At 40.3% G+C, this 26956-nt stretch overlaps 1 protein-coding gene across 10 annotated transcripts in view; it reads left to right on the top strand.

Annotated features, from left to right (window-relative positions):
- Window positions 1-26956, top strand: part of RHBDD1 (rhomboid domain containing 1) — a 683913-nt gene that overhangs the window by 584825 nt on the left and 72132 nt on the right. For all 10 annotated transcript variants that reach the window (XM_078071380.1, XM_078071381.1, XM_036073952.2 and 7 more), the window contains 2 exons: window positions 3559-4067; window positions 5325-5457. In XM_078071380.1, coding sequence (XP_077927506.1) covers window positions 3635-4067; window positions 5325-5457 — 566 coding nt within the window. In that variant the 5' untranslated portion in view covers window positions 3559-3634. The remainder of the gene's footprint in view (window positions 1-3558; window positions 4068-5324; window positions 5458-26956) is intronic.

Genomic DNA, 26956 nt, shown 5'->3' on the forward strand with positions numbered 1-26956 from the left:
CAATCCCGGAGCTCCTGTGTTGGGAGCACCTTGTGGAGGGAGCACCGTGACTGGGGCAGAGACCAGAGAGGTGGGCGGGGTAGTGGTTGTCACAAGTGTGTGGTTATGGTGAAGAGTTTGGACTTTATTCTAACTGTAATGATAAGCCGTCGCAGGCTTACTGCAGGGAAATCCAACTTCAGTTTTACAGGGATTATTCTGGGCGGTGGTGGAAAAATGGTTGGTGGGTTGTAGGAGGATAAGCAGAGAATCCAGTTAGGGAGTTTGTTATAATCTAGGCAAGGTATGATCGTGGCTTAGATTGGAGTAGGTCTCAAGAGCTAGAAAGAAGTAGATTGACAGAAACTGTGGACGAATTAACGAAGTGTGGTGGATGGGATGGGAGGATAGGAGGGCGATGAGGGTAGAGGGTGGGTCAGGGATGTTTCCTGCATCTCTGACTTGAACAGCAGGGGAGCGGGAGATTCTGTATCCTGAGATGCTGAACACAGAGGAGGAACGGAATTGGAAGGGATGGGTCCAGCGTTCAGCTTGAGGCAGGTTGAACGTGAGGGAAGGATGGGTTTATGAGCTGGGGGAGTGCAGGGACTAGCCTGCTCTTCCTTGGGCTCTGGTAACTGCTTTATGGTCCGGGTACAAGTTAGAATAAATAAATCACTTCCCAAACCAAACAGGCTGAACTGGTTTCCAGCTTATAGATGAGTTGCTATAACCAATCATGCCTCTGTGGTCTCTCTTACAGCTCAGCAGTCTGAACGTTTTTATACATTTGATGAGCAGAACAAAACAACATTCATTTACAGTCAGTGCTGGCTTATTGTGATCTCTTCTCTTTGGTATTCTTAGAACCCTGCCTGTTGGGCCCACAGGGTCAAGTTACAGATGTGACCTTCGCATGGACCACATGGATTTTCTGTTACCCTGTTAGAGGCTGCATCCCTCACTTTTGAAGGCTGACTTGATAGCTTATTTGGAAGGAAAGTGGGCCGTAGAGTTGGTATGAAATATGCCCATTTATTTGTGCTACTGAACACCCCAGACTTACGTTCTACCCACACTGGTACTCTAGTGGCCTTTATTTGTAATCGTGGAGCCCAAAATATATTCTGCACTTCTCAAATTGGCTATGGTTCTGTCTGCCTTCCCATTGAGTATACATTTGTTGGGAATGTGAACCACATCATTTTATTCATCCTTTGATTTTCTATAGCCAATATTTTTATTTTTTTCAGCAAATAGAAATGGGTCATTTAGGGGCTGAGATAGTGAGGGTTTCTGTTCTTTGCGATACCTCTGCTGTCTGGCATGGAGACCGGCATGTGCTTGGCACTTGATATTTATTAAACAGATGAGTGACCTAAGGAATGGCTAAGTAGACATTTTGTGAGAAGGTGGGGGTAATTCAGGTTTCAGAAACCAAGAGATCAGACAGGCTGTATTCTTCCAATAAGATTATGCCCCTGAAACCTACTGAGAAATCAAGGATGCAAAATAGAAATTTGGGGATCCAAATGACAAAACGAATTTTAGAAGCCACGAGAGTAGAATTGCATGAGTGTGTGTTGAAGAGAGCAAGAATAGAGGCAGAAGGAAAAGCAGAGGAAGGGGGATTGCTGGGGGGGGGGAGGTTCCGGAGAGCGGGTCCCAGGGAGACAGGGGCCTTCACCAGCCGGAGGTGGTGGTGAGAGGGATGCTCAGGGAAAGGAACCACCGGATTTGGGCAGAAGTCAAGCAAGTGCAAAACGAGCCTGGGTGCAGGGTGAAATAATATTGAGGAAGTTCCACTATCTTTTTGTTTATACTGCTCATCACTAATGATTCCCATCGCGGTGGAGGGGGGTCATTTTTCTTAAGCAAAGACCTAATTAGTTTTGATTCGTGCTGTGCATAGCCTGGCATCTTAGGACACTATTTATACTGAGATTGAAGGGTTCATTTTGCGATTTCTTGTAAGCTGATTACTTAATGATCAAGGCCGGATTTTTCCATTGCTCCTATTATAGGTATTGAGGTTTGATAGTAAAATTATTTAGGGAATGTTGCAAAAAGTCAGACTAATTGGAGATTTGAAAATCGACTTGAATGTCAATGTGAAAAATATAGACTGTTTCTCTAAAATAGCCTGGGAGCTCTTCAGTTGAAATTTTATTAAGTTCTCTAGTTCCTGAGAATGCTACAGAGCTATAATAATAAGCCCATGGCAATAAAAAAAAACTTGGATTGTGCTAATAACGGGGGTGTGCACAAATGCATACATACATTAATGTGTAATTTTTTCTTGGTCATTTCTTAGAATGCATATGGGAAGAGGATGGGGGGAGTACCTTTGAGCCTTATTAGGATGCTACCATTTGCAAAGCTTTTTCACATAGGTGAGATTACCTTAGAGTATTGAAAAGTGTAGCCACTATATATTTAGCATCTGCTTCGTTCCAGACGTGTTACAGTAATCCTGGGAAGGAGGTATTATCATTTCTAGTTTAAAGTGAAGAAAGTGAGGTTCAGAGAGTTTAAGTAATTTGCCCTAGGTCTCAGAGCTTCTAAGTAGAACTGTAACCATTTTTGCCCCAAAGCTCACATACCTTCCAGTGTCCTGTCCGAATGAGAATCTTTAGGGGATCAGAGTAAGTCACGTATTTGTTTGGGAGCCCAAGAAGCTCCACAGAGAAAAACCACTAGATGAGAACTTTTTCCAGCATCCTGCCCCTAATCTGCCTCTTGACCCGTATCTGCAACTGACATTTTTCTTCTTCCTTCCTGTTACTATGGAGAAGGCTGGTTCCCCCTAAGGAGTTGATTCTTTTTGTGTATCTTTTGCATCTTTAGTCTGTGTCTCTTTCTTTGCCAGCTTCTTCCCGTAAGCATAACCGAGGCCCCCACCAAAGCAAATACCTTCTGTATTGGTTAGTAATTGCTGCATAACGTAGCACTCTAACACTTGGCAAAGCTACAGACTGATTTATTTAGCTCACTGTTCTGTGGGTCAGTAAATTAGGCTGGGCTCTGCCGGACTCACTTTTGTGACGATATAAAGCATCCTAGCCGTTGATAACTGGCGATATGGAGTAGAAGATAGTAAATGCTTGCACTTTAAAACCTGCCTGTGGAAGTTTAAAAACTTTGGGGCAGACTGTATTGAATATATCAAAATTGAATATTTCTTTAAAAAAAAAAATTAAGGGGATAAAGAATCCTGTTCAGCATCTGGAGTAGAAATCATTATTAAATATTTACACACTATCTTTGTAGGGTTTTTATGAGGTTACAAGCTTATTTATAAGGAAGACAAGTCTTTTTTTCATGGCGTATTTGTCAGAGAAAGCATACCCATCCATTAACTGCTCCTTTGGGATTTGGGAGAAAATTCCTATTTTAGAATGTAAAATGAGGAAGGATGGCAGCCAGCATCCTGATGTTACTCTGGAAAACACTAAAAAAAAATGTTTCTGTCAGATGGGAGGTGGGGTATATATCATGTAAGCTCATCTTTAAATGAGTATGCCTTATCGGTTTATTAAGTCTTCATTGATGGATTTCCACGTGCATTTTGTGTTTTAGGTTCAGCTGCCTATATATCTTTCCCGATTCCTAAAACCTGATCACATTTTCCCAATACTGGGTTGATAACCTAACCATGCAGCGGAGATCAAGGGGAATTAACACTGGACTGATTCTGCTACTCTCTCAAATCTTCCATGTTGGGATCAGTAATATTCCACCTGTCACCCTAGCAACTTTGGTTCTCAACATCTGGTTCTTTTTGAATCCTCTGAAACCGCTGTTTGAGTCCTGCCTTAGCGTGGAGAAGTGTTACCAGCAAAAAGACTGGCAGCGCTTGCTGCTTTCTCCCTTTCACCATGCAGACGACTGGCATTTGTATTTCAACATGGCATCCATGCTGTGGAAAGGAATAAATCTAGAAAGAAGACTTGGAAGTAGATGGTTTGCCTACATCATCGTCACATTCTCCCTACTCACTGGAGCAGTGTACCTGTTCTTAGAATTTGCTCTTGCAGAATTCATGGATGAACCTGGCTTCAGAAGGAACTGTGCTGTAGGTTTCTCAGGTAAGGCAGACACATTTCTAAGGGAGCATGCATGAAGACAGTAAGGGAGGTGTGACTGTTGTCATTTTATGAAACGGGGGTCCCTGTTTGGGGAGCGGACTGAATTCTGAGTGGCTAAGGATCGCTGGGGCTTGGATTTTGGAGAGAAGGATGATTGGAGCAGAGGAGGGACATAGATCTTGCTATTCTATTTTAACGCTGCATCATTCACTCTTGGACAGTTTGGACCAGGGTCTGCTGCAAGGTAGTTTTGGAGGAGATAGTTCTAGAAATACACACTGGCTCCTTCATGGTAGAAAGACCCGCTGGTGTATCTGTGATAAGGAATTCTCTAAAACGATGAGTATGCCTCTCAGTAACCGCATTAAAATACACGTACGACACCTTACCGTGGCACGCTCACTATGTTTCAGGGACCATGATAGTCACTCTGCCTGTATCTCGGAGGACGGAATGGCCATCGGGGCCAAAATGAGGTAGTCTTAAGAGTTAGAATGTGACGGGCAGGAGGGAAATAGTGCTGGAACAGAAGGAAATCTAACTCTTCCCTCTACTTTCCCTGCCATCTGGCCCCCTTTCCTTTAAGATACATCCTCATGCAGCCAGTTGTGGGAAAAAAAGGAAACATGCCCTGCCCTCAACATGTCTTTGCATAGAGGTTCGAAAAATACACATTACTGCTATTTTTTTTCATGGACTTAAAAATCATGATGCATAGGGGCACCTGGGTGGCTCAGTCGTTGAGCGTCTGCCTTTGGCTCAGGTCATGAGCCCAGGGTCCTGGGATCAAGCCCCGCACTGGGCTCCCTGCTCTGTGGGAAGCCTGCTTCTCCCTCTCCCACTCCCCCTGCTTGTGTTCCCTTTCTCGCTGTGTCTCTCTCTCTGTGTCAAATAAATAAATAAAATCTTTAAAAAAAAAACCACATAGCAAAAAATTAACGATGCTGACGTGAACAGTTAAGTGGCATTTAGCACCATTTCAGGTGTTTTATTCCCATTTTACGTGTTGTATATTTTCTAGCATACTGAAAGTCAGTACGAACTTCTGCATCAAGAAACATCAAAAGAATGATTACCTTGAACATATTTGTCTTTCTACCAAAAGCTGGGTTGACTTGTAAAGAAGAGAGTGTTTCAAAACAAGAAGGGGGGTTAAGTCAAATAATCATTTTCGCTTTCAGTTAGTTTTCTTTGTTAAGTGTGGATTATCTCCACATTTGGATTGTTGATATTTGTATGCTCTTTATTCTCTTCTAGGAGTTTTGTTTGCTTTGAAAGTTCTTAACAACCATTATTGCCCTGGAGGCTTTGCCAACATTTTGGGCTTTCCTGTACCCAACAGATTTGCTTGTTGGGCAGAACTTGTGGCTATTCACTTCATCTCACCAGGGTAAGTGTTTCCTCCCAGAGAATACAAGTGAAGAACCTGATGTTCCATGGAGAAATAATTGCAATAATAATGAGGTAACCAGTTGGGTTTTTTTTTTTTTTTTTTTTTTTTTTGCAGTGAAGTTTATTCTTTAAGGACGGCACTGAGCTTACTTGTTTCAATGTCATTCCTGAGTTTGAATCCTGTCAACTACTGAGCCCTGTGATTTTGGTCACTGTGCCTTATCTGACGTTCAGTGCCCTTACCCTTTAAGTAGGAATAAGAGAACCCAATATACAGATTGGAGGATCCGTATCAATGAGACTATCTATTCATGAATTCTAATAATAGTAATGCAGAGAGGCACGTAGAAACCACATAATCATAAAGATAAAAAATCACAAGACATGTTGGTCCAGTGCTTTTAAACCATCTCAGTTGTGAGGTGTCTTGGTGATAGATCTCTTTAAACAAAAGACTTGACTCACAACCTCAATAAGTTAAATGGATCAGTGATGAACTCTTTAAGGTTGAGAGCAAGCATGGGACCCCATTCCCTTTGCCTTACCCCCTGTGCTCCAAGCAATACGTGGGAGAACCATTGATCTAGATGAATCCCTTCCTTTTCGGATGAGGACAGGAAAAGTCGTGAGGTTAAGGTACTTTCCAAACAGCTCCTGGTAGACACTAGCGTAGTAAGGACGCAGACCTCCTGACTCCTGGTCTGGTGCTCCTGACTGGGGTGCTATGCTTTCCCACTTTGGTTCCTTTCTCTGCTTTTGTTTAGAAAAGGGAGGGTGAATTGTGCTTTTCTCCCACCTCCCACCAGTTTCCCTTCTCTTAGTCTGTATCGGCTACTGGAAGCACATGGTTTTTTGTTTATTTTTACTGTAAGCACCTAGATACTCTTTGGAGAAGGGGGAAATTCAGGAAGATTCAGGAAGAAGTCAGGAGGTGTGTTTTTTTGTTTTGTTTTGTTTTGTATTTTTGGCCACTTTTCTTTCCAGACAGCAGTTTTATTTTGCTTTTGGTTCGTGTGGGTGTGTTGGGTGTTGGACTCTATTTGATAATTTTCTCTTTGTGCTGTGCCTCAGCCCAGTAACCTCCAGAGAGAGTCCCTTCTCTAATGCTGACTTCCCATCATGGGCAGCCATTGGCAGCTGGTCTGCAAAAGGCAGGGATGTGACCACTGAGCACCACTCATTTGCAACTGTATTGTTACCTTGTGACAGTTCCACGAAGAAAGCCTAACAAAATCTTCAAAGTTTTCTTTGAAAAAGGGCCCAGTAATGTCTGTCCCTTGTCTGAACAGGCCTCTCTATACCTTGTCACTCACAGTTCCCTGACTTGCTTGATGTGACTTGGTTCTCTGTGTAGACGCGAGACTCTTGTTTGTGACCGCAACACCCAACATTCATATTGAAATCACTCCCTCTGATACTTGAACTTTTATTCCACGATGGGTCCGTTTGAATGGCTGTGCCTTTAATATTCTCATGCAACCATTTCTGAAGACTCTCAATCATCATGCACTTTATTTTTTTTTAGCGTCCCCCCCCCACCCCCGCTTTCCCTGGAAAAGGCATGGTTGCATTTTTATGTAATATGCTTATTCTGCATGGAGGGACCTGATATCCTGAGCCTGGGAATTACATGAAATTTCCTATCTTTGAAGTTTGAAAGAATAAATCTCTTTTGGTGTTTTAAGATTTGACTACTTTGAATGATAAACTTCTGATACCCAAGCATCTGCTTCTGCCTGCGTCTACATAAAGACCAAGCTAAACACTGGTCCAGGAAACTAAGAAGTGAGTGCTTCTTTGAGATGGATCTTGGAAGAATGGGAGAGACCAGGGCTCTCTTTGCTCTGCATTGTTGCTCTCCTGCTGGTTGTCAATTAGAATTTGCACTGGGAAAACACTGTAAATCTTTAGAACAAAGCCCGCTTTATTGTCAGACTTAATGAGCTGCCCTCTGGGGAGAAAAAAAAAAACCTGCCAAGCAAACATTTGGTGGACCTCTGTGTCTTATGAAAGCCACGGAATTAGTAATTTCCCCCAGTTACAGCGTCTTATGGAGGCAAGCCACTCCAAACAGCCGGCCGTTAGGCACTGTGAGGGGCTGGACTTGACCAGCGGAGTGAAGGAATCACACTCATATGTGGTGCTTTCGCTTTTCACAGTCCTTGTTTGTACCTTGTTTTCCGTGATTGCTGTGCCTCACATGGTCCTTTCATTCCCTGGTGTGTCCTGGGACCCTGCTAGGGAGGGGACTGTGTTTGAAGAAGTGTCCCTGCCCCTGAGGCGGCCCAGCAGGGACGTGTGCGGGCCCCTTCAGGAGGCTGCCTCCTTGTCCACTGGGCTCTTGGTCCTTCCCACCTCCTCCCCCTCCTGTTGATGGAAGAGAGGGGGTCTAATGCCAAGTGTTGCCTCCAACCTCTGCAATTTCTCATATGGACCCAAGGCTATTTAGTCCCAAACTGAAGCTCAGAGAAATGAGTGTTGCCCACCGTGAGACAGCCCCTTAGTGACCCTGCTGCAGGTCAGTGGTCACGTGTGAAGGAGCTGGGCCCACCTGCTAGCCGTGGGACCTCAGGAGACTCCTGCAGCCTCTCTGAGCCTCATTTTCCTCCTCTGCCCATTGGGAATATTACTTGCTTTCTCTGTTTGCTAAGTCCGTTTTAAGGAGTCCAAGAGGTGGTCTAAATGAGGGTGTTTATAAATTATAAAGTACTTCACTCATCATTTTTATTATGAGATAAGTCACTGGGAGTGTGTAGTGTCCCTGAAATGAATCCTACTTCTTTTTATTCCTAAAATCAATAAAGTAAGTCAAACAGAATTTTGTTTGCTTCAGTTCTGTCTCTCCCCTGCCCCGTTGTTCCTGCTTGACTTTTCCACCCAGAATGGCAGTTAGCAGTCTAAAAATTCCCTTGGGCTACTCATAAACACAAATTAAGCAGGCCATGGCTGCATTTAGACCCTAGGAGATTCTTTCGTGTAATATGGCTGTTCTGAAAACATTAGCCCCTGGGCTTTGGTACTGCTTCACTGCTAATGTTTGATGAGAGGAATTTACTCTGACTCTGAAAAACTTATTGGTTAGATTGACCAAGTGAGAGAAAAATAGATTTAATACATTTTTTACTTATTTCAGTTTTTTAACTGTAAAAATTTTCAAACATAAAGAGAAGTTGCTAAACCATTTGAAAGTAAGTTGCAAACATCAGGCTAACTTCACCCCTAAGAACTTCTAGCGTGTTGTCTCCTAAAAATATATTGCTTTATATAAACACATTACTGTTGTCATATTGAAGAAAATTAACAGGAGTTCCCCCAGTGTTGTTTAGTGATTAGTTTAGATTTAAAATTCCCCATTTTTCAAACATCTTTTGTAACTGTTGTGCTTTTTTGGGGGAGGGCGGTAGAGATGTAAGAGGATTAGGATATAGTTAAAGTTCGCACATTTGATTATATTTTTTTGTTCCCTTTTACTCTAAGGCAGTCCTCTACCTTTTTATTTTCCTATGACATTGAGAAATAACTCATGGAAGAGTTGTGAAGAGACTAGATTTTGTAGAATGTTCCAACTTCTAGATTTCTTGTTTACTTGTAGGGTTACTTAACTCCTTCCTTTAGCCCCTGCATTTCTGTAAACTGGGAGGTAGGTACAAAGGTTTACTTACATTCAGATTAAACTGGGTTGTTGGCAAGAATACTTCATAGGGGTGATGCCATAAGCCTACCCAAGACCATATTGCATCATGACAGGAAGGACATAATGCCTGATTGTCCCTCTATTAGGAATTCTAAATTTGATCAATTAGGATAGTCTCCGTTGTGAGGATACATCTATCCCTTTGCAACTTAGAAAGTAATCTGTGGGGTGATAATTGGACATCATGCAGATAGCTTGTTAATAACCTTCTACCTTTTCAGTATATGCTAGGGGGAGCTATGAAGAATGATTTTCTAAATCTATCATTCCTTCTACATTTATTAGGTGGGGTTAATCCAGGGTTAGAGGTTAAGACCCAGAGGCAAGGGATTGAGGAAGATGAGTGTTCTGTCAAGGGACGATCTGATTTTGGTAGGCTTGAAGCTATTCAGTTTTGTGGGTTCTTTTTAGGAAAAAAAAAAAAATACAAAATTGGAAACAAAAGTAAGAATTTTAAATGACAATACAAAGCACAACAATTTATAAATTTTAAAGAGCTGACAAATACCATAAACATTATAAAATCCCTAAAAGTAATATAATATTCTGTTAACTCCCTGCCAGGCCTTTATAATATTTTCCTCCAGGTTTGGCTGAGTGCTTTTGATCTCTTCTTCATCTGACAGTAATTTGGCAATAACATTTCTGTAGAGAGAATAGCATGGTGTATCAAAATTAATTTTTTATCGAAAGTTTAGGAGAACTTTTACAGCTTTTGTAAATTTTTAGCATTGTTTTCTGATTTGGAAAAAATCTCCATCAAAGCGTTTTTACATAGAAGCTGTAAAATTTCAGGGCTTTTCAAGATTATTTGTGCAGTGACCAATATCTAGTGTACTTTGAATGATTTGAGTGTTGTCCCTGATCTTCAGTGGCATGGTAGGAGATTCACGTTTTCTTCACTGATACTAATACTTTGTGCCAAATCAATAAGAAATTTAAATATTAAAGCTCTTCATTAATTGGATTACCAGAACTCTAAGAGCCTATTTATTCCTTCAGTTTACAGCTTTTGATTTGATTTGAAAATATTTTTGAGAGCTACAAACACAGGAATTCCAATAAAGTTGATTTTGCATGATTCTCAAAAAAGAAGCAGCAAATGGATGGCGCATTTATGATTGCAAACGCTGCGTTACTGAGTAGATTCCCGGCAGAAGAGAGTTTCTGTTCCATGGCTGTTTTTACTGTGTATTAGTGGGAACTGAATTCCCCCATTTATAGTTTTACATGTTTGGCGATCGGGAGAACTTCCCAGACACTGGGCTCTGACACTACATTGGTGGTGCTCGCTGCCCCAGGACACTTGAGAGTGCCGAAGGACTTCTGCCCCTCGGCCTCCTGTTACAATTCAGGTTAAAGATGCAGAGTGGGCCTTAAGAGGATTTCCTGAAGCCATTACTCTGCACTGAAATGACCATGAACCATGTAAATAAACCCCACTGAATCCCAACTAAATGTAGGTTCAACTCAGCTTCCCTTTAGCTGAATCCAGAAAATGTCTATGGCCACACCAGTGCCACCTGACAAAGGAAGTGTGATAGAGCGGAAGTTGGAGTACACAGAGATAGCAGTTTTAACCAGTGTGGTTAAGAAATCCCACTTTCACAATTCTACAAAAGTATATGACCCTATGAACACATTGCTGGGACCTCTCTCATGCTCTGAAGGATCCCTGGCAAGTGAGAGGCCTATTGCTCCGTGAGCGTCTTGGCAAATTCACCTGTGGATTCTGTTGAAAGGGTTGTCCCAGTGATGCATATGGGGAAGGGAAGGGAACTGGAGAGGCCTAGACATGATGGACAAATGGAGGGGTTAAGACCTAGGAGGTTTTGTCAAGTTTGGAATTGAGAGAGCTTTGAGAATAGGAATTGGCAGTCAGAAGACAGGATGTTGGAGTTTTTACTGGTATGTCTGTGTAGGTGTGAAACTGGAGAAATGGTGGCTCATTGGACTCAAAGAGCTTAAGAGATGGTAGGGTTCAGGTGTTGGCTGGATTATCTACATGGGCAGTGATATCACCTGGGGTAATTATAGGAGATAGGGTAGAGATGAAGATAGTGAGATTATTCCAGAATCCTCCATGGATGTCAGGAAATGATACTAGAGACAGATAGCAGACAACGTCTGTATTAGGCTCCTATTTTTGCTGTAACAAATTACCCCAAATGTGGTGACTTATAATAACAGAAATTTATGCTTTCATGATTTCTGAAATTAAGTGTCCAAAATCAGTAACACTGGGCTGAAATCAGGGTGTTGGCAGGGCTGTACTTTCTCTGGAGGCTCTGGAGGATATCCATTCCTTACCTCTTTCAGCTTCTTGTGGCTGCTGGCGTTACTTGGCTTGTGGGCACATCACCCAAAAGCCACCAAAATCACATTGCCTTCTCCTCTTCTACCTGTGTCCAATTTCCCTCTGTCTCCCTCTTATAAAGACACTTGGAATTGCATTTAGGACTCACCCTGATAATGCACCATAATCACCCCATCTCAGAGTCTTTAACTTAGATGAGGACGTGGATATATTTCAAGGAGTCATTATTTGGCCTACCACACCATCAAAGATGGGTAGAGAAGGTGGTGAAGACCCAAACTCAAAATACCGACCACAAGTGTCTGGGCCTCTGGGAGTGCATCTCCTTTTCCTTTCTTTGGCATACCCTTTATTCTTTTCTCCTGTGAATTCCTGGTTATCCTTCAAAACCCAAATCAAATGATAACCTGTTCTGTGCTGCTTTCCTGGATTCCTCCAGGCAGAGTTAATTCTTTATTTTTGTTCCAATAGTGTTTGTAGATTTCTCTACCATAAGCACTTTCTTCATATAATTTATCCTTTTCTTTTCCTTCTTCTCTAGGCGAGGAGCTTCTTGAGACTAAGCATCTTTCCTTACTCATCTTTGTATCTTCCTCACCCGCCTGACACATAGTAGGCACTGAGTAAATATTTATGGTTGAATGAACATAAGTTCACTGTGAATGGGCGTCATCCAGTCCATGGAGGGACTGAATAGAACAAAAAGGTGGAGGGAGGTTGAAGTCTTCTCTTTCTGTCTGTCTATTTGGACTGAGACATCAGCCTTCTCTTGCCCTTCGACTGGGACTCACACCGTCGGGGTTCCTGGTCCTCAGGCCTTCAGACGCAGATTGGAATTTACACCATTGGCTTCCCTGCATCTCCAACCTGCAAATGACAGATCACAGGACTTCTAAACTTCCATAATCATGTGAGCCAACTCCTTATGATAAATTTATATATAAATTATGTGTAAATATAAATACATACGTTATATATACAATAGCTAAATATGTTATATATCCACGCATCCTATTGGGGTGTTTCTCTGGAGAACCCTAGTATAGTCATTGAAGGGACCTGTAGTTTCTGCAGTTACTTTTGGTCTGAAATCTTCTGATGGATTCCTTTATGACATCTGTCAAATATTTTAATTTTATTACTTTTTCAGTTGATAAGGTGGACCAATATCTCATTGTTTTAGAACTTGGTATCTCATTCAACTGTAAGGAGGGAGTAATCTTGAGCAATTTTGAATTAAATTTTGAGTAAGAACAGATTTATTTCTCTTGTGCCTTTGCTTTTGGGGTTCTTGTTAAATATTGACCTGAATCAATGTGCTATCCCTCGCTGCCCCCCCCCGCACAACTTCACAATTTAGTGAAAGAAACACATACCAACAACTAACTGAAACAAAGCAGAAGGCAGAAATTTTAGTTCAATAAAAGCAGAGGAACAAAAAAGGAGGATAATTAACTCCAATTTGAGAAATTAGGAGGCTTTGCAGAGGGGAGGGTATGTGCATCGAGCGTTGGGAGATAATAGGTAGACTACTCTTTGCAGTGAGAATAGAAAGAACAAAAACCAGGAAGCATGTCAAGTTTAGGAAACAGCAAAGAATCTACCCCCAAACACTGAGATAAGACTAGCAGTATTCCCCCACATGTGTCCTTTCAAACACTAGTTGCTGAGACATCCCCGCAACAAGGTTCCCTAGTCAGTAAACACAGCACATGTGTAATTCTGTGTTCAGTCCAGTGGCCACACAACACAGAACACCTGAAAGGTTCAGGAAGTGACTTCAGAAAGAAAGAAATCAGGGTAACCAATTAGCTTCCCCACTTTATTTGATGGTGGCACCCTTTTGTTCAGTACTAGCATGAAACAGTCTCTACAGAACAAGTGTTCCTCAAGGTACGTTCTATAAGCACCTGGCACCAGTGTTGGGATGAGGCCACTTTGTAGAGGGCCTTGGTTACCAAACTGGATGGCAGGTTAATGGATTCTGACCTTGCTTGCAGGGAGACGGCTTTGGTTTCTGAGGAGGTACAGCCATGAACTGACCTGTGGCTTAGGACAGAAGACCAGAAATTGTCTTTAGATTTGGTGGTAGGAGTCTAACTTAAACGTTGACCTAGACTAGAGAAGAAACCAGAGACCAGAACTAGTGCAGGGGCTGAGAGAAAAGAACAGGAGGGAACACATGGGGGAGAGGTTGCTGAGGCCAATAAGATGGTCCCTGGGGCATAATCATCATGACTTTCCTGTATGGGGGACTTCCTACCTGCCAAGTACCTTTGTAAGCTCTGTATCTATTATCTCTTGTATTTCTTCACCTACTTTGCAAGGGAGGAGTAATTACTTCTCTCAGCAGATAAGGAAACTGAGGCATGAACATTTTTAAATACCTTATTAAAGTTAGTCAAATAGGGGCGCCTGGGTGGCTCAGCGGTTAAGCATCTGCCTTCGGCCCAGGTCATGATCCCAGGGTCCTGGGATCAAGCCCCGAGTCAGGCTCCCTGCTCAATGGGGATCTGCTTCTCCCTCTGCCCCTAGCCCTGCGTGTGCTCTCTGACTCTCACTCTGTGCTCTCTCTCTCTCTCTCTCAAATTAAATAAATAAATAAATATAAATAAATAAATAAAATAAAGTTAGTCAAATACCAGGTAATAAATGGGATAGTCAATGAAGTTAAGCTTCAGCAATCAGGTCTGTGAATTCAACCTCTAAACCAGTGGTTCTTAAACTTTTTGGTCATTAGAAAAACTTAAGGTCTTAAAAATTATTGGTGACCCCAAAGGACTTTGGTTTATGTGGATTACATCTATCAATTTTGATCATACTGGAAATTAAAACTGAGAATTTTTTTAAAAATTAATATTCATAATAATTCACTTAAAATCATAACCTCAATTACTAGTAATAATTCATTTAAAATAATAGTAAGCCTAACCCAATATATGTCCACATAAATAATATTTTTTATGGAAAGTAAGTGTATTTCCTACACCGCAAAAGGGGAAATGAATGGCAATAAAAATTTTTTGCAAAACTCACTGATGATTAGCTTAATAGAAAAAAATCTCACTCCTGTATTTATTTCCCCAGTTAATCTGTTGAGCTATATCATTTTGGTGAAAGACAATTTGGCCTCACACAGATGTATGCTTAGAAAGATTAGGAGGGAGCATTTGAATAGCCTTTTCAGATAATTGTGGATACTCTTCTTTGTACCATACAAAAACTTGGCAAGTGGTACTTTCTTAAAGGCTAACAGGTCCACGGAACACACTTGGAGAACTGCTGCTGTAAGCGCTTATGCTGCCTCTCTAGTCATGTGAAGGTTTCATAGCTTGTATGAAAGGAAAAGTGGTGACATAGAACCTGGGCAACTAGAATCTTTTCCAGGGATGCTTCATGCAGTCAGAGATGGGAGAGGGAGGGACACGGTGGGGTGTGTGAAAATATACATAACCACTGAAACTGCTCAGTAACAACTGTTAAGGTGAGCGGTTAACTCTTTGTCCAAAGGAGAATGGCTACTTGTCCCTCTTATCCCGGAGACTGACTATAAAATCTGCCTGTGTTCTATGTGGGACAGAATCCCTTAGACTGCATGGAACGTCCATGCTACGTTGAGTTCTCTTCTTCCATCTGCTTACAGTTTGTGGTAAGTTGCTTCTGGCATATTTGTCTAAAACACAACATACGGGGTTTTTTTTCCCCCAGTAGTACTGAGATAGGGAACACAAAGGAAGAAGACAGTGATCAGCTTGGCTACGTTGCATTTTAAGTGCCATTTGACACCCATGTGGATCTACGTACGTGGTAGACTGTTGGTTCTCTGCCTGGGAGTTAGGAGTGAGGTTGGGGAAGAACTGTTTAGAACATGACTCTGACACCATCTCCTGTCCCATGTTCTTCTAGAACTTGACCACTCCACCATCACGAGGAGGGGTCCAGTTCACCTCCCCATGAATTGGATGGTTTGTGACCCAGTGTAATCAGTAGATGGCTGCAAAGGGGCCTCATTACTTCTGAGGCAACATGTTTCTTGCTTGGTGAGCTGAAATACTTGGCCCTGGGGTCCATGTAGGAAGTCCAGCTCCCCTGATTCCATCATGAAGAGGTGGCGTGTGCCATGGGAGTGGATGGCCTTTAGAGACAGCCGTGAATCCACCTAGCCTCGATGTTATGGAGCAGAGACTATCCACCCCTCCGTGGTCTTTCTAAATTCCTGAATGTGAGTCAAAGAAAATGCTTGTGTTATGCCACGGCGTTTGGGCAGATACGCTCCGCAGAAGCTGTCATGACAATAATGAGTTGGATGAAAAGGGGGAAAGTAGAATGAAGAACAGTGAGTACAGAGGACAGTGTTTGGGGAGTGGCAGAGGTTGGAGGGGAAGCAAAGGACAGAGGTGTGGGGCAAATCCATGCCCAGATGCTGGGCTGCCCTGAGTCATCGCAACCTTGGCCAGCAGTAACGGGGCTTTAAAAGCAGTGGTTTTCAACTGTGGGTTCTAACCCTTTAAGAGACCCTGAAGTCAGTTTAGTTGGTTACAGCTGGTATACAGAAAGCAAAGAAGGAAGTGGAAGGTGGGGGGAGGACTAGAGATACTAGTGTTGGATACAGTAAGAATAAGTATTATATCCAGGAACCCTAGCTGTATGTGTATGTGAGCTAGGTCAAATCTAAAATGTATTTTTATTGTGGGACCCTGTACAAATTTCAAGAGGTACTGTGTTCAAGCAGCTACTAGTTGCTTAAACTAGAGCGAAATGTATATGTTTAGGAACAGTGTCATTCATTGTCCTCAGCGGTAATGAACTGCCAGGACGTTGGTGGCAATGAGAAGAACAGGCTGTGATCACGGATTTTTACTAATTTATTGTCTTTAATTAGAATGAGTATTATTTGTTCACGAGGCTTGGTAAAGGCTGTACCAGCTCTCAGGATAGTTCTCTGTATAGAAATATGTGCTAACAGATTTAGAGTTCACCTAAACCAAACCTGCTAGTCACAGTTGTTCAGTCATAAACAACATTATTAATAAAATCCTTTGAAAATCGAAGGAGGGGGGTTATTTAGAGCAAAGCAGAAAATGAGGTAGAAGAGTTAACACTTTTTCCCAAATGAAAGCATAACATTCCTTTCTAAACTGTTTAAATGTGGAAATATTTCCAAGAGCTTAGTAGAAAATAAAACAAAACCCAAATGGCTATAGGGTCAAAATATACATTGGGGGGGGAGGGTTGTATAAACAAGCAAGTGACAAATAAGTAATTCCAGTGATACCCAAATTAATCATGCTGGGGAGAGAAAGCTCCTTCAGACATGGCCTGATGGATGAGCCTGAGAAGGAACTGTGGTCCCTTTAGGGTTGGGGCGGTGTTTTGGCAGCTCATTGAGAGGAGAGAGGGATTCATGTTTTTCAAGGGTGGGTTAAGTTGTTTTTCAAGAACTTAGGCCAATTTCTTATATCATTTTTGTCTGCAATTGACCTGCATTCGGTATCATTATTTAAAACATAAACTTTTTTAGTAGGTCTAATATAATGTTGCCAGGTTGTTTCGTGTGTGTTTGTGTTTATGTATGTACATGTATATGTGTGCATATACAAATCTGTTTATTCATTGTCCAGGATGAGCATTTTCTGAAGTGTCGGTGTTCTGTTTATAATATATACTCACAACTTTCGTTTGTTTCTACTGGGCTGTTGTATTTTTCTAATAAGCTTGGATGACAAATGTTTATAGCATTGTTACTCACCTTCTGTTTCATTTCATGGAAACATGTTTTCACAGCCTATTAAGGAGAGCAGTTTGAATCAACATTCCAGGACTATTCCGAGCAAATTTTGTGAAGTAGGGGAAATTTTTCTTCTGCATTCCTTGGATGTCCATTTATACACTTCCTCCCTCCCCTCTTTATAGGCTCCCATAAACGAAAGTTATATGAATCATATAAAAGAGTTAGTTAATTTGTCTGTCTCCCAGGAGGGCTTATATTTGAACAGAACTCAAGGTGAGAGCAATACTTAACCAAAGCAATGATTCCCTGGAGTTAGATTTTATGAGAAGAGAATGAGAAATTTCGAGGCAGGGAACTTTCCCTGCCTCTAGAATTGGAACTCCTTGAGGGGAAGGGGGTGTATAAATCATCTCTCTGGCTCTGGAGTCCAAGCCTGTGGACAGCAGGGAGACCCAGTCCTGCCCTGAACCACTTGGACAGAGTGAACTTTGAGCTGCATAGGAGGCTTGGGGAGAACAGAAAAGACAATTTCATCTGACTACTGAGTTTTCTTTAGTTATTCTTTTCTAAGAGATCTGTATAACGATTTCTTTTAAAAATTGGTTAAATTACATAAATAATTGAACTGAAAAAAAGCAGCAGCTAAGTGGAAGTGTGATCTAATTTCTCAGTTGCTAATCTTCCAATTATCTGCATATTCATTGTAGAAAAGTTGAAAATATGTCAACGTATGATGAAGAAAACAGATTGCCCGTGGTCCCTCACCCTGAGAAAACTACTCTTAGCATTCATTCTATCACACACCACTGCCCTCATACACAATTATGTTTCCCACTTAATTCCTGTTAACTTGTAAGCACAGTTTCTTCAAAAGCCTCGGTTTTAATGGCTGTGTCAGGATTCCTGTTGTGGTTCCTTGAGTCTATTTTCTCATTCACTAATTTTACATACTAATTTTACTACCTAATCATTCAAATTACAAGTGAGGATGTCTGTCAGCGCATTATTTGCAAGTCTTGGCTCCCAGGCCTGAAGACGTCCTCGGAATCGATTCCCAGAAATAAAATCAGTGAGCTCAGGCTTTGACTTATTTTCATGGCTTTTTATACATATTACCAACTTGCTTTCTGTTAAGTTTGTTCTGGTTGATAGTCCACTGACAGCCTATGAAGGGGCCCACTTCCTGGCCAGCCTGAATATTCTCTTCGGTTGTTTTTTTTTTTTTTTTTTTTAAATTTGATATATAACAAAAATTATTCCATTGCTATTATTTACAACAGTTTTTTTTTTATTAGTGAACTAGGACAACGCATCATTTCCTTTTCCTTTTCAGTAAGCTGTGTTTCGTTGTGTGTGATTTGTCTGTGTCCCTTACGTTGTTTTTAAGAAGTTGTGTTATTGAATACCATGTAGTTCTTATTCGATTATATACTGAGAGACCTTAAGTACCCAGTACAATCTTATGTTCTATAAATAATAACAGAGCCAATGGTTTGTTGTTGTTGTTGTTGTTGTTTTAAGATTTGTTTGTTTAGAGAGCATGAGTTGGAGGGAGGAGCAGAGGGAGAGGGAGAGAGAATCTCAAGCAGATTCCATGGTGAGCTCAGAGCCCGACTCAGTGTTCGATCGCACGACCCCAAGACCATGACCTGAGCCGAGATCAAGAGTTGGACGCTTAACTGACTGAGCCACCCAGGTGCCCCTGCAGACAGTGTTTATGGGGACTTTTTTTCTTGCTGATATTAATGGTTGAAGATATTTTCTAAACTATAGCTAAGAACAGAAACTTCTTTACTACAAAAATAAATGATATATGATGGAGTGTTTTGGGGGAAGACTGAAGACAGGTTTTATTTACTTATATATCTTAAATAAATTTTATTTTTTAGAATGTCCTTAGATTTGCAGAAAAATTGTGAAGCTCTATAGAAAGTTCCCATATAATCCATACCCATTTTCACCCATTTGACGTCTTAACATTAGTATAGTACATTTCTTATAATTAATGAGCTAGTATTGACACATTATTAACTAAAGTCTGTACTTTATTCATACTTTCCTAAGGTCCTTTTTGCATTCCAGAATCTCATCTGGGATGCCATATAACATTTAGCCTTCATATCTGCTTAGATCCCTGTGTCAGTGTCAACGGCCATGACAAGATAAGATAGATGGTGGCTTAAACAACAGAAATTTATATTCTTACGGTTCTAGAGGCTAGACACCCAAGATGAAGATGCTAGCATGACCAGTTTCTGGTGCAGAATCTCTTCCTGGCCTGTGGATGATTACCTTCTCACTGTGTCCTCACATGGTAGGGAGAGAGAACAAGAGAGGGACACAGGCTTAATCTTTGGTCTCTTGTCCTCTAAAGGTGCCAATGCCAGCATGAGGGCCCCACCCTCATGACCTCATCCAAACTGACTACCTCCAAAAGGCCTCATCTCCAAATACTATCACTTGGAGAGTTAGGGCTTCAACATAGGAATTTGGGTGGAGACAAAATTCAGTCCATAGTAGCTTCTCTTGGCTGTGATAGTTTTTTTTTTTTTTTTAATTTTTAATGAGTAGTTGTAAAATATTATTCCTAAATGTCTGTGTGTATAAGCATTAACTTCCTTTTATTTGTCCTCATGTGATTCAGAAGCTGTGTTCAGCTAGCCACTAACATGACTTCTAAGGAAGTTTTAATTTAGGTGTATGAACCCATATTGTTTTCTGTAATTGGACAGTCTTGCTGTGGTTCCATTTTAAAATGTATACGTCATCACAGAGGGGAGTATGAGAAATTTCCATCCCAACCAGAGCGCACCGGAATAGAAGCTGTCTGCTGTCTGTAAATTAGACCTTGTTTGGGGCCTGCTTTACCCAATTGGCTGGCTCAGAATAACGGAGAAGAGCAGTAGGTAGAAATAAGGAGGCAGCTGGTTTTCCAGTTGAACATAGAGTTGTCTGGAATAAGGCTCACTACCCAGGTTAAAACTAATTGGCCATCATGCTGTGATGTAACTGTGGGTGTGTGGATGGTGGCACCCACCAAATCTTAACTAACTAGACTTGTTAATGATCAATTCTGGTGACTTGGTGACAGGTGCAAGACATGGGTTCACGGTGTTGGATGTCTCAGGTAATAATGACTGGGGGTTATTTTAAAAAGGTATTTTTAAAAATTGAAAAGTTATATATTCTGTGCTCAAAGGTGATATCAGTAAGTGCATCTTATTAAATTGAAGAGCTCTGTGTAATGTGTCTTACTGAAAAGGGATATTTTTTAATCCCAGAAGTTGATTACCAAATGTAGCAATTATTTTGACTTGATTTTCATTTTACTAGTATTTTTTCATTAAAAAAATAATGAACTCTGTGAAGCACATCTGTTTCCCTTTGGAGTATTTAGAATGCACTTTGGGCTATTTGGAATTGTTTTTTCAGGAGTCACTGTTGGAGATAAATGTTATACAATTAAGTATTCACTCTCAACTAATAAGCTGATAAATCACATCTCTGGAGATTTCTGATATATTTACTGAATTCCCTTTCAGTATAGGAAGGGATGTTTTTAAATAGAAAGTTCTTTATATTTGCTAATTTCTTCCTTCCACTTCTGCAGTCTTAAGTGATTTTTAGTTAAAAGTCATGGGAGTTAAATAGGCAAGAGGACTGTTTTCCATTTACATTCAGGTTTGGTTCAAATTATGCAAAATGAAGGCAGTCAGTGCTATGAATTGAAATCATTAGTGCATCAATTATTCTGTGATAACCAGCTGAGAACAGGCTGCAGCCTCCTTCCATTTAAAAGTTGGCTTCTCATTAGCTTATGTGAGAGATAAAATAATTTGATTCTAATTTATCTCTCTTTAAATGAACATTGTTCCCCTCTGAATTCAAGAGGAGAGCATTTTAATTTTGTAGTCATTTATAACACACAGGTCAAATAAACAAGTTTTATTTCTAGCAACATATGTCTCCTCTGTTATTTATATCAGCATAGTTCTTTGATTCTAAGACACACTTTTTTTTTTTTCTACACCTTTTTAGGACCAAATAGGCTACAAACATAATAAAGATACCATCAAAAATCAGTAGGGAAAATAGAGTTATTTAGCAAATGGTACTTGAAAAATTAACTACTTGGAAGAAACTAAAGTTAGAGCTTTACCTCACTACACTTCAAAACAAATTTCTTATAGATTATGTTTAGACTATTTTAAAAACACGTAAAAAATATCTAAGACTATGGGAAGGAAGTTTTTCAGTTCTTGAGTTGGGAGAAAATTTCTAAGCATAAATGCAATGAACATAATCTCAAATGAAGGCAAAGCAACACAGTTTTTTCTGGATCCTAATAGGTTATGTGGCAAAATAAAAGGCAAAAAGGGCATAAATTAGGAAAAAGAGGGTCACTTTTGTGATGAATAATACTATAAGAAAAATATAGGCAAATTGAAAAAGTTCATCAACAGACAGTTGACAGAAAAAAACATCAGTGGCTAATAATTGTATGACATGAACATTGTTAATCAAATAAAGGCAAATTACAATAATAAGCTATTTTACTAATTAAATTAATGAGATTAAATAATTATCACTGTTGTTGAGGATTCGGTGAAATGGGAGTATACATAAACTTCTGATGGGATTCCATATTGGTACAAACTTTCTGAAAAGTAATCTGATGATCCATATCAAGAGCTATAAAAAGTTTATACCCTTTAATTCAGTAACTGTCCATCTAGGAACCTGCCCAAATTATAAATAACCAGAAATACAGAAAAAGATCAATAGAAGTATACTTATTGTCATGAAGTATTGGAAACCACTTAAATGTCCAATAACAGGTAAATAATTTAATAAATCATGATGCAATAGAATATTATACAGCCATTAAAATGGCATGTTCAGAGGTTATTTTAATGGAATTAAATATTGGAAATATTAGAATTAAATTTGAAAATCCGTGAGATAAGGGTAGAAAGTAGAATGCAATGTATTATGCGTAATATGATTTCAATTTTTTTCCTAAAGAATAGTCACAGAAAGGACTAGAAAAAAACCTGTAAGAATAGGCTTAATGTTTAATTCAAGGTTGTGGAATTGTTTATCATTTTTTCTTTTATCTTTTTTTCTAAATTCTCTATAGTGAACATGTATTATTTACAGTAGAGAAAAGGAGTTATTAAGATATAAATATATAGTAGAATATTTTCATGAGTATCTTCATACTATCATCAATCTTAACTTGCTGGTCTCCTGTAAGTTCCAGGAGGGCAAGAATATCATCTGTCTATCCCATTCACAACTTATCCTCAGTGTCTGAGATGGTGCCTAGCACATCACAGTTACTCAGTAAATTTGTTTGTAGAATAAAGCCAGAGTGTAGGGTGGCTGGCCCGATTAAAGACAAAAGGCAAAGTGTAAATAGCCAGGTAATTGCCCCATGTCCAGAAGTATAGGATGGGTAGTAAAGAAAAGTCAGATCGAAAATCTGAGTACAGAGCTGGAAGGCAAAGTCTAGGATTCAAACAAGAGAAGGGAAAATAGGCTTCAGAAGACTGAAAAGGCAGCTCAACACCCATGCGAGAATGGATGAAGCGCCCTGCCTCATCCCACACGGAGACTACAGATGCCTGCATGAGATGGACGGGCGTTGTCCATGAGCCTACCAGGGCACCTTCAATCAGCTCTGGAAACAGGGAGATTTCATAGGCCATATTCTGTGATCACAAAGTAATAATAAAGACTTAAAAAACTAAATATGAGCCAAAGGAATGTACAATCCCAATAATCCTAATCACTTGGAAATTTAAATAACTCCCTGATTTAAGAGGAAATTTAAAAAAGAATTTTATGAATGAACAGTTAAGAACACTCCATATCAAATCCAGGGGCTGTGGCAAATTCTGAAGTGTTTTTTTTATAATACAACAAGAAAGTTTACAGAGTGAATAACTTAAGCCCTCAATTTAAGAAGCTACGAATGGAACAAATAAAATGTTAGAGGAAGGTAAAGATGAAAGCAAAATTTAATAAACCAAAAAGGGAAAATATGATAGAATTGATCATTGAGGAGTCTTGTCTTTGAAAAGACAAATCAAGTAGGCAAGCCTGTGGCAGGTTTGACTAAGAGAATTAGAATTAGCTGAAACAGCAGATATGAAAAAGGAAATGGAAGCATTGGTGTGGAGGAAGCTAGCTCAACTTCTGGAAGGACGTATGTTTGAAGGGAAATATCTTTTCCTGGTTTAAGAGATCACTGGGTTTCTGTGTGTGTGTTTTCATTAAAGTTTTGGACTGGTATTATTAAAGCCAGATTTTCTAAGAGCGAGAACATGGAGATTTTGTGATCCAAGGAATATTTAATATATAATTTGTTAAGTCTTTGAGTTTCTCTGATGTATTCCAACCGCTACATCACTGTTGCATCCAAAGCCATAGAGTTGATGAGCTCTTACCGAGAGAACGCTCATTTGTAGAGTCAGTTTATCCAGGACTCCTGACCCTATAACTGTGGAGGGAGGATTTCCCAGTGTAACTGACATTGTGCAGATTTTGATGAACCAGTTAATTTTACTTTAAGGGTGGTATAGGTTCACTGGATGATATATACCGAGTGATTTGAATTCTGAACGAAGGGTCACATTCCCCCCATTTCTCTCAAGTGATTTTGTGAAGTGTGATACACCGGTGGGTAAAAATATCTTAGGACTTGTTAACGAAAGACAGTGTGTACAGAATCTGCTTTTCTAGCACGTATTTTTATAGATGTTGAAAATGCTGTTGTCAAACAGTATTTTAAAAACTGTCAGGTGTGTGTGTGTGTTTTTCAAATGAGTTTTAAATAATTCAGTACTTACGCGGGCGGCAGAAAAATGACTTTATAAACTTGCAATGCTCTTTTGTACTGAATATACAAATAGAGTATATAAATTAAAAATGAACACTATCCGATCCATCTTTTTACTAATAACCAGTGTAGTAGTGATAAAAATTTGCTGTTACTAATGTTTTGGGGTTTTTTTGGGGGGGAAAAAAAACCCCACAGAAAATGCAGGGTTTAAGGTGATTCCTTAAAGTCATTTCGGCATAGACACTACATGTGTGCATATGGAGAATAGGTTTCTTTTTTTTTTTTTTAAGATTTTATTTATTTATTTGACAAGGGAGAGAGAGACAGCGAGAGAAGGAACACAATCAGGGGGAGTGGGAGACGGAGAAGCAGGTTTCCTGCCGAGCAGGGAGCCCGATGCGGGGCTCCATCCCAGGACCCTGGGATCATGACCTGAGCCGAAGGCAGACGCTCAACGACTGAGCCACCCAGGTGCCCCGAGAAATAGGTTTCTGAAAGCAAGCCTTGTCTAGTTTATCTAACTTGATGGTGACTCATGGCAGCCTCTCTCCCTTTGTTTCCCTCCTGTGAGCTGCTGAATGAGGAAGGATAGAGTAGACAGGGAGGATGGTTTGCTTAGAAGAGCCCCCTCCTTCAAAAGTCTAATTGTGTGAAAAAGTAGGGGTCATAGATTATTATGAATCTTAGCCATATTTCTCATAGACTCATTACTCAAAACTTATTTTTCTCCTGATCTTCCTGTCCCCAGTTTCTTTTTCTAAGGAGTGACAAAGCCAACCTTGTTTATGTGAAAAGGCTGAATGGAATGCACAGTATTTGCCAATAAAGAATTGTGGCTTTTCTGAAGGCAGAACAATTTTCTTCATTGTCATCATTATGAGTGTTACTTGGTTTCGTTTTCTTCAGTTGAGTATTTTGTACTAGTCATAATCGTATTATTCATGTTCAGGAATTATCAAATCTCTGAGATTCTCAGAGTTAGGAATTAGATCAGTTTCATGGCAAAAGATTTAAGGTGTATTTGCAGGGCTTGGGAGCCAACTGAGTCATAGCCACAGAAAATGGAGGGTTATGGTTAGATAGTAGACACAGGAATGGTGAGAACACCTGTCTTGGAACGGTAAGTTGAACGCTTTTTGCATTGTAGCAGTCATTTTAAAGATTTGATGGAAGAAACAGTAGAAATTCATTTAAAATTCATAAATTCCACTCCAGCGTCTCTGTGCGTACGCTGCCGGTGATTGCTCTCAGGCTTCTCGAGCACGCTGATTATACACTGTGACACACATCGTTTGTAATGTATTTCAAGTGCCGCAGACTGACTCGTCCCACGTATTTAGTCTGGAAGGATTCATCAGCGCTGTTGTTCCCGATACGGGTGGAGGTAGACTGCCTGCTTAATGAGAGGGGTGTTCTGCATGTGCTCCGTATTATTCCAAGATCTTCCTCAGAGGGCTTCGTCTTTAATGATGGCTCAAGTCTGGGTTTCATAAATTTTTGCATGTTAATTTCAGTTGAGTTTTCTTAAGGTCCTGCTCAGGATCAGTGGTAAAAAGAAGACTGGATGGGGAATGGGCAGCAAAAGATCTTAGAAAATAGTAAAGGAAATTAAAATCACCTGGTGAAATAGAACTTTCAGTAGATTTGAAGAAGGTGCAGACTCTTTTTTGAAAAAGATCATTGAGGAATGCAACTTAGAAATCAGAGTAGATTGTTTGATTTTTTGGGGACGTGCCTTGAGGGTCAAAACGTGACCCATAGTATCGCTAGACTTAAATCACATGAACAGTTATCTGGCTTCTAGTCATACTTTTGGAGTCTCATTGCATATTATACATCCTAGTTAAACTTTCTTAGATGTACGGTGTCTAAGGCAACGTCGAGCAGAAGGTGTATTCATCAGCGAGGGCATCCTGGGGATGGATCCATTCTTGAGACCGCCTTTCTGCACACATTTATTGACTGCCACTCCCACTTTCTCCTGGCTCTCCACTTCATAACCTTGGCCCTTGGTTTTACTTCTCTAAATCTCAGTTCATCATCTGTGAAATGGGACCAATAATAGTACCTGTCTAATGGACTTTCTGGGAGAATTAAAAAGATACCTTGGGGAAAGCCCTGAGCTCAGTGTCTGGCTCCTCGAAAGAGCTACCCCCACTTCAGTGCCCCTAAGTTGTCTTGTGTGGCTACGGGAAGAATAACTGAAGCTAGTCCGAGCATATAAAGTCTTCCAGAGCTATGTGAGTCCCACAACCCCCTTGGAAGTATGTGCTAACAACTTACTGAATAAAATATCTATGAATTTCAAAGAGCTCCTTCATAGAAATAGCAAATAGCGTTTCTCAGTTAAAAAAGTGAGATGTTTGAATTTTTTTCTCCCATTTTGCTTGATACCTACAGTATGTCAGGCATTATATGGAATACTTTTATATGTATTTTCTCTATTAATCCTTTCAATGTCATTATTATTATCTCCTGCACATGAGGAACGGAGCTGTATCTAATATAAGGGTGTAGGTTCTGAGAATTAGTTCAGTGACATGAACGTCTGGGTTAATAATTCTTCAGTGTGGTGACATTCTTTTGACTCTGTTATTAGGATCATCAAGTCCCCCATTCCACCTGGAGTCTTAGCTTACACTGGAAATGAGATAGTGTATCACAGAATTCCCCTTCAGACTTTGAGATCTGTTGGTTCTACATTGCCTCTGTCATCTTTGGACACTTTCGTTGCGATTCTTCTAGTTATAGGTCAAAGAAGCCTGGCTCAAACTAACTTGATCAAAGGAAAGGACCTCTGTTGGCTTACATAACTAAAATTTCCAGTGCTGCAGGTCAGTGTTTTAGAGACATGAGATATGATGGAATTTGGGTGTGCAAGCAAGGGCATCAGGATTTTGTCTCTTCC

The sequence above is a fragment of the Halichoerus grypus genome, chromosome 4 (genome assembly GCF_964656455.1).
Source record: "Halichoerus grypus chromosome 4, mHalGry1.hap1.1, whole genome shotgun sequence".
Lineage (NCBI taxonomy): Eukaryota > Metazoa > Chordata > Mammalia > Carnivora > Phocidae > Halichoerus > Halichoerus grypus.